Below are 8,270 nucleotides of genomic sequence, written 5' to 3' on the forward strand. Positions count from 1 at the left end.
CCTAAAGGATTATTAGGAACACCTGTTCAATTTCTCATTAATGCAATTATCTAATCAACCAATCACATGGCAGTTGCTTCAATGCATTTAGGGGTGTGGTCCTGGTCAAGACAATCTCCTGAACTCCAAACTGAATGTCAGAATGGGAAAGAAAGGTGATTTAAGCAATTTTGAGCGTGGCATGGTTGTTGGTGCCAGACGGGCCGGTCTGAGTATTTCACAATCTGCTCAGTTACTGGGATTTTCACGCACAACCATTTACAAAGAATGGTGTGAAAAGGGAAAAACATCCAGTATGCGGCAGTCCTGTGGGCGAAAATGCCTTGTTGATGCTAGAGGTCAGAGGAGAATGGGCCGACTGATTCAAGCTGATAGAAGAGCAACTTTGACTGAAATAACCACTCGTTACAACTGAGGTATGCAGCAAAGCATTTGTGAAGCCACAACACGCACAACCTTGAGGCGGATGGGCTACAACAGCAGAAGACCCCACTGGGTACCACTCATCTCCACTACAAATAGGAAAAAGAGGTTACAATTTGCACGAGCTCACCAAAATTGGACAGTTAAAGACTGGAAAAATGTTGCCTGGTCTGATGAGTCTCGATTTCTGTTGAGACATTCAGATGGTAGAGTCAGAATTTGGCGTAAACAGAATGAGAACATGGATCCATCATGCCTTGTTACCACTGTGCAGGCTGGTGGTGGTGGTGTAATGGTGTGGGGGATGTTTTCTTGGCACACTTTAGGCCCCTTAGTGCCAATTGGGCATCGTTTAAATGCCACGGCCTACCTGAGCATTGTTTCTGACCATGTCCATCCCTTTATGACCACCATGTACCCATCCTCTGATGGCTACTTCCAGCAGGATAATGCACCATGTCACAAAGTTAGAATCATTTCAAATTGGTTTCTTGAACATGACAGTGAGTTCACTGTACTAATATGGCCCCCACAGTCACCAGATCTCAACCCAACAGAGCATCTTTGGAATGTGGTGGAACGGGAGCTTCGTGCCCTGGATGTGCATCCCACAAATCTCCATCAACTGCAAGATGCTATCCTATCAATATGGGCCAACATTTCTAAAGAATGCTTTCAGCACCTTGTTGAATCAATGCCACGTAGAATTAAGGCAGTTCTGAAGGCGAAAGGGGGTCAAATACAGTATTAGTATGGTTTTCCTAATAATCCTTTAGGTGAGTGTATATATATTTAATTTAAGTGAGCTTAAAACAATCTTCACATAAACCCATTATAATAAATTTAGCTGTGCCTGGCTTCAATATATCAGGGCTAATTTTTCTTCTATTGGCCCAGTCAGACCAGTTCAGATTTTTACTTGCCCTGTCAAAATGCACAAAAAGTTATTGTTTTTGTTGTTTTCACCCATGTAATCTTGTATAGTGTTTTAAGATTTTCAGGTAGGTCTAACAGGTAGGATATATACTGAAATTGAATGAAGTTATCAAACACTTCACAGTCTTCACTGCATAAATTAAATATAGATTAAATCCTTATTAAAGAAACAAAAGCTATTAAGTCAAGAGCAGTGAGTGATTTTCTCTTTCTCTTTAACACTTTGATTATTATTAATGACAGACAGCAGTGGGTTTATTAGGCTGCTGTCATAAGACCTGCCGCACATTACGCGGATCTGACTAAACTGGCATTTTGGCATAATTGTGTGTTGTTGTCCATTCAAGCACTGTCTGAAGCGGCTTTCTGTGCGCATGAGTCATGTGTGTGTGTGTCACACAGACAGGAGATGCACAGTATTGCACTGCCTTCTCTTTTGTGTCTTTTCACACTTGAATGATTAGAGCATTCACATGAATATTCATATAATGTAACGCTAAAAATAATAATAATCACATACACTAACACGTTCATTTTGACACACACTATATATATATATATATTAAGTAATTTAGTATATTAAGTAATACTACTTAGTTGATTACTACTAAGTATTTGGGTGGGTTTAAAATGCTATTTAAATACTCTAAACTCCCTCGTTGAAGCTTAGATGTCCGTCTTTGTGCAATAAACAGACCTTCTATAGAGGAGTAACCCAGATTCAAAGTGAAAAGACTCAAAAGATCTGGTTTCCTTCACAAAGCTTTGGATGAGTAGACAGGGAGGGAGTCAAAGGGAGAGAGATTGAGGTAAGTAAAATAACTCTCTGAGAATCCCGAATAAAACAGCAGGTAATAACAGTCAACAAGGGCTATTGTATTACTGTAAAGCACTATAACTTATAAAAGATCTTAACAGATTACAATACAACACTGTTTTATCAATGATGTGAAATGTACTCTTTTTGCCTATAAAATTTTATTAGTGTTACCAACATATTTTTCCCATTTACAAAACAAATTTTTAGAGCAGATGTGAATGTTTTTCCACAACAGCAAAGGTATGAAATGAAGCAAAAATAATCAATTTGGTTCATTAGCCAACATATTGAGACTGGATCTGTATAAAATCCATACTTGTAACTCCAGAGTGTTCAGCTTGTCAAATAAGCAGATCACGCCATTCTAAAAAACTAATTATGGTGCCAGAATGCACAAAGAGTAACTGTTTCATATGCAGACATGTAAGAATAATAGCAAACAGACTATTCAGCGGACCATTCGACTTAAAATATTGGATGAAACCATAAGATAAATTGTCAGCCGTTTACATGTTAATCAGGCATTTCAGTCATCTAAAAGCAAAGGCATAACAAAAATACTCATAAGACAAAACGTACAAAGACAGAAATGGATTTAAACCATGACAAAAGTCCCAAAACAGCAGAAATCGACAAAAACAAAGACAGAAATAAGATCAGCTCATTCAAGTTCCAAAACAGTCAGTTATCGAGCACAGCCGTTCCTTTATTCTCAAAGCCCGTCTTATTACTTTACTTACAAAATAACAATGCAAACGGATTTCTTTTTATATTCAGCATTTGTACAAGATTTACAAGTAATGGCTTCCATGAATTTGTCCTACTCAGTAAAACAAAACTGCCAGATATATGAAAGAACTATGCACTTAGCCCAAGTAAGGCTTGAGATAAAACTGCAAATTCAACAACAGAGACAAAACAACTAAGACCAACACCGATATGACGACACTGCACAACAGATCCTTGGACAAGCTGCTTAGCTATAGGCATAGATTCACATGAGTGGAGCCCAAATATCCATCAATAAAATGGACTTGAAGTAAAAATTGAATGATCTGAAATAGCCATCCACCTGCTACCATATGAGTACAAGAACTGAATACCTGACTTCACTGTTCATTATTATTAGATAGAAATTGATAGAAATATAGACATTTTATTTCTATTCTATATCCACTATGATATACCTTTTTTTATTTTATGTGAAGTCCGAATTTAGTCCTATATTTACCATGCCAAAGTGCCTTTATGTGTAGAAAAGCTACAGAGGAAGTTAGATATGTTGTCTATGCCTATAGAGCTTGAAGATGAGGAACGCAGGTCTTTTAGCTCCTCAGTGCTGCTAGCCTGGACTGCATCGCCTCGATATCTTCTTCTTCCTCCTCCTCTTCCTCTTCTGAGGCTGCCGTGGCCCCAGTCTGCACTGGATCAGGCAGGGCGTCTGTGACTTTGCTGGGAGCTTTTCCAAGTGCACCTGTTATTAAAAAAAAGCAATATCTTCAGCTTAGGTTCTCCTCCATTTATAACCTGTGAGTGCATAATGACTAGGGCTGGGAATTGACACAAATTTCATAATTCGATTCTGATTCACACACTCGCGATTCAATATTATATATATATATATATATATTATGTACATTTTTCTCAAGGAAAAAAATAAAATCTCTCAACTAATGCTGTAAACCAGGGGTTTTCAAACTGTGGGTCACAGAGTGGGAAAAGGTGAGACGTTTCAGTGAATCACACACACACACACACACACACACACACACAAAAAAAACAGTTTAGTCTAGCTTACGCTACTCCTACATCCTATGCTATGCTTCAGGTCAGAGGTCACTCTTCCGCCAGAACTCGACTTGCGTACGGCCATTACCGGAAGCCAGTGATTATAGTTATAAGTTATAAATATGGATATTTTCAGAAGGCCTTTATTACCCCCCTGGAGCTGTATGGATTACTTTTATGATGGATGGATGCACTTTTTTGGGCTTCAAAATCTAAGGTACCATTCACTCCCATTATAAAGCTGGGAAGAGCCAGGATATTTTTAAATATAACACTTATTATGTTTGACTGAGAGAAGAAAGTCATATACACCTAGGATGGCTTGAGGGAGAGTAAATTATGGGATAATTTTCTTTTTTAGGTGAACTAACTATTTAAGAATCGATACTGGTTCATCAAAATGAGAATTGATTAAAATCGACCCAGCCCTAATAATGACAAAATGTTTTGTGCTAAAGCATTTTTCATAATAAGAAAAGGCTGGCGAGATAAAATGGCCATTTCCACATCCTGGGTGATGGTCATGTGGTTCCTTACCAGCTGTAACCTCAAAGAGGATCCTGTCAACCTCAGCCTCTGCTTCTTCCTCCATCTCCTCCTCATCCTCCATCCCTCCCAGTGTATCCTCCATCATCTCCTCTATGATGCCGGCCTGTGTAGTACGAGTGCTCCACGTTAGACGTGTTACATGTGCTCACAATACGTTTCTTTGAGGAAGTGTTTGTGCAAGTACCTTCATCATCTCTTTTGAGAGTTCTCTCATGGTGGCTTGAATCTCTGGGATTTTAACCAGGCTTTGCATGGCCTTCATGACCTCTGTGCTCTTCTGCAAGGCACCCGCCACTCTTAATAAAGCTGTAATGGGAAACCAATGGACAAACGTATGAGCAACACTTTACAATAAGGTTCTTTATGGTAATATTAGTTCATGAAACAACAATACTTAAAAAATACTAGTTCAGCATTCATTGATCTAGGTTACTATTCATTTCTACATATATTAGTACATTTCTAACATGTCAAGCTGTATAAATTAACCATAATGCATTACGAATGTATATGGATTACCAATGGAAAAATGGTATATTTATAAAATAACATGAAGTCTTTTAATTTTTGGTTTGCTTTAGCGTTCACTTTTCTGCTGTCTAGTTTGGAAATATTCTCAGGTGGCCTCTTTTTCTTTTATATAAAAGTATAAAAACATTTTAATTTGTTTTAAAATGCATGTGTAACATCATAAACGTACTGTTACTTTTCATCAATTCAGTGCATCCTTGTATTAGAATTGCACGATTCTGGATCAATTGAGGATCACAATTTTTTGGTTAAAAAAAGAGATCACGATTCTCCCATGATTCTGGGACAACTAAACCTAGTCGCATGTAATTTACTAGTGGTTTTAACATGTTAATTGCTGTAGACTTTTAAAAAATATTTAAATTATTATTATTTTTTAATACGGTTTGAATGAATGATTCAATAACTCGCTTTGCTTGTTTCATTAGTGGATGAATAAGTGTTTTTGAACGAATGATTCAATGACAAATATATGTTTTCAGTCAACAGTCACTTGTCGCCACCTACTGGTGAAACTGTCATTGATAATTGTTATTTGAAGGGCCAAATTACCCCCCCCCCAATTTTTTTTTGTGTGAACTAACCCTTAAATATCCTTTTATATACTATATTTTAGAACCATATTTTTAAGGCCCTATATGGCTTCTTTTCCCCCAGAGATATAAGGACTTCGATGTGGCTCCATGAGTAAATTGGTTCAGTGGTCAAAAAACAAATGTGGGTCACTTTGCACGTTTTTTGTCAGCTTACAGCGCATATTGTTGGGTCTGCAAAATAAAAACTACACTCACACAACTGATTCTTCATACTGAGCAGCACAGAGTTCATCTGGGCTTTAGAGGCGTACAGTTTGTTGACGGCTTTCTTTGAGTGAATCATCTCTTTGGCGAGGATGATGCAGACATCTTTCTGTCCCTTCTTTGCAGCATCTTTGATGGATCTCTTTACCTTCTCCTCCTCTCTTTGAATATCTTCGGGAAAAAATACAATTGCAACTTCTGTTAAGTACAGTTACTAAATTGAACAATTTAATTACATTATTAGAATAAACTGCAACTGATAAAAAATAATAATAATAATAATAAACGGTGTATTTTGACCTCACCTCGGATCTGTCTGTCAATAACCCTCATTTCTTTCCTGATTTTGAGAGACCATTCATTTATCTGTGGAAAAGAGATGAAGACAGTTTGAGATCAACTACCTGTTGTGATTGGATTTAACCAACAAGCGTGTAAAGCCGAATTACTGAATTTGGTTTTCATAACATCACCGTAGGGACCACACAATTAAACGTAACTTTGAAGAGCGTCGTTTAACAAACGAATAAAGACATGACGTAACACATCATGTAACTAACAAATATGACAAGCGAGCTATTTATAGGCCTGCTATTATTTACAATGGAACATTTATTAAAAACCGTTAATTCCCGTCGCCCATCACGATCGATGTTTCACTTACAAGGTCCTTCGGTGGTTTCTCTTGTGTTTTTCCAAAAAGCCCCATTTTAAACTTGTAAATTAAATAGTTGAACAGAGACGGGCACAATCAAAATAGTACATTACAAGTCCACTTCCTGATTCCAGCCTCTCGACATATGACAATATAGGTCATTTCCGGTTATGGTGAGGACAGTTTACATTTCATAATAAAAGTACGACTCGAACTGTCATTTTTTCCCCCTGACAGTATCACACCACATGATTCAATTTTATTTTCTGATTCATACATTTCTGATTCAAAATTATGATGATGATATTAAACATTTATTAATTAATATCAATGGTTTCGTCATGTTTGTTTATGGTCGAAATAGACAATGTTGTCAAGCGTCACAAAATTAGACAATTTAAATAAATAATAAATAAACACACTTTTAAACAGTTAAGGGCCTGAAAAACATACAGGACTATTTATTTATTTATTAGGACAGTGATTTAAACCTCGAATGCAAATATGAAGCGAAACACTTTCAGGCATATTTTAAATGATAATCCTATTCTTACATAAATTGTAATGAGGCTCTTTTTTAAACGCTTTATTATCAACAAATAGCATGCACAAGAGTAACTTCCATATTACATCAGAAGAACATATCAAATGCGTTACAATACAATATAAATGACAAAAATGAAAGAAAACAGAGAGAGTACATATCTATTTATTGTTGAATAAAAGTAGATACTTTGTTTTGTGTATGAAAATGTTAAATGAAGAACATATTGCAGTTGTTTTAACTGATTTAGATTTTGACATCACATTTTAATCTCCTTCTTAAGCACTGTACAACTGGGTTTGTCATTTGTGAATTTATTTACATTTTTGGATTTTTTTTTAATTATTTACTTTTTTTATATATATATATAATTAAACCAGCATCCTTTGAGCAATGGTCCTTTAATACAATAACCTTATACAACATACTCATAGGTTAAGAGAAAAGTATTTAAAATAGTATCAGCAATGAATCAGAGAACAATGTGTATCTTGGCAGGACCAAAACATATGAGAAATGGTTTCAGTCGAACTTTCACAGAAAGTTTCAATATTTTTTATTTTTGTAAAAATTGCTTAGTAGGATAGACTCTATATATGAATTATTTTGTATGAGATTTCGTTAACCTTATTTGTAAGGAGGAATTTTTGGGACAACGACCAAACTTGAGACAAGTTACATTATTAAAAATAATGTTCCAATAGAAAAGGACAGGAGTAGAGATATTCTCTTTAAAAAATAGGGATCTAATTTTATAATTGTTAGATTTTAACATAGAAAATCAAATCGATTCAACTGGGGTTTTTTCAAGTATGGGAGGACAGACAGACATAATTTCACCGGGAATATGAACAACAGATTATATGACAAGAAAAAAAATGAATAAACCCATTCAGCAACGCCTTTCTGTAATATCTGCCTTCAGTTATATTGAAATATTGCCTATTTTCGATTATAGAGATGGTGGTGTTCTTTCTTTCTTTAATTAATTATTTATTTCTCTCCATCACCACATCCAGTGATTGACCCTTGACATTCTCCATAGGTCGTTTAATTGCTCGGTCATTCCCAGTGACGTAAAAATGCGAGCTTCTCTCTCCAGGTTCTAGATTTTTCGTCCTTATCTGGGATGCTGCACCAATCCAACGGATGGCTGGAGTCCAGTATCCAATCAGAACCGCAGGTGGGCGGGGCTTAACTGAATTCCAGGCTCTTAACAAATGC

General features: G+C 36.2%; 1 protein-coding gene across 1 annotated transcript; it reads right to left on the reverse strand.

The window, feature by feature from the left end:
* Positions 1-2,320: 2,320 nt before the first annotated feature.
* Positions 2,321-6,654, reverse strand: chmp3 (charged multivesicular body protein 3). Its single transcript, XM_084097468.1, has 6 exons — positions 6,512-6,654; positions 6,153-6,213; positions 5,839-6,018; positions 4,701-4,822; positions 4,505-4,619; positions 2,321-3,653 (listed from the first exon to the last, which is right to left on the reverse strand). The coding sequence occupies exons 1-6, from the start codon at positions 6,554-6,556 to the stop codon at positions 3,505-3,507; spliced, it is 672 nt and encodes a 223-aa protein (XP_083953594.1). The 5' UTR covers positions 6,557-6,654; the 3' UTR covers positions 2,321-3,504.
* Between the last annotated feature and the right edge of the window lie 1,616 nt (positions 6,655-8,270).

The sequence above is a fragment of the Abramis brama genome, assembly GCF_963993115.1.
Source record: "Abramis brama genome assembly, chromosome: 21".
Taxonomy (NCBI): Eukaryota; Metazoa; Chordata; class Actinopteri; order Cypriniformes; family Leuciscidae; genus Abramis; species Abramis brama.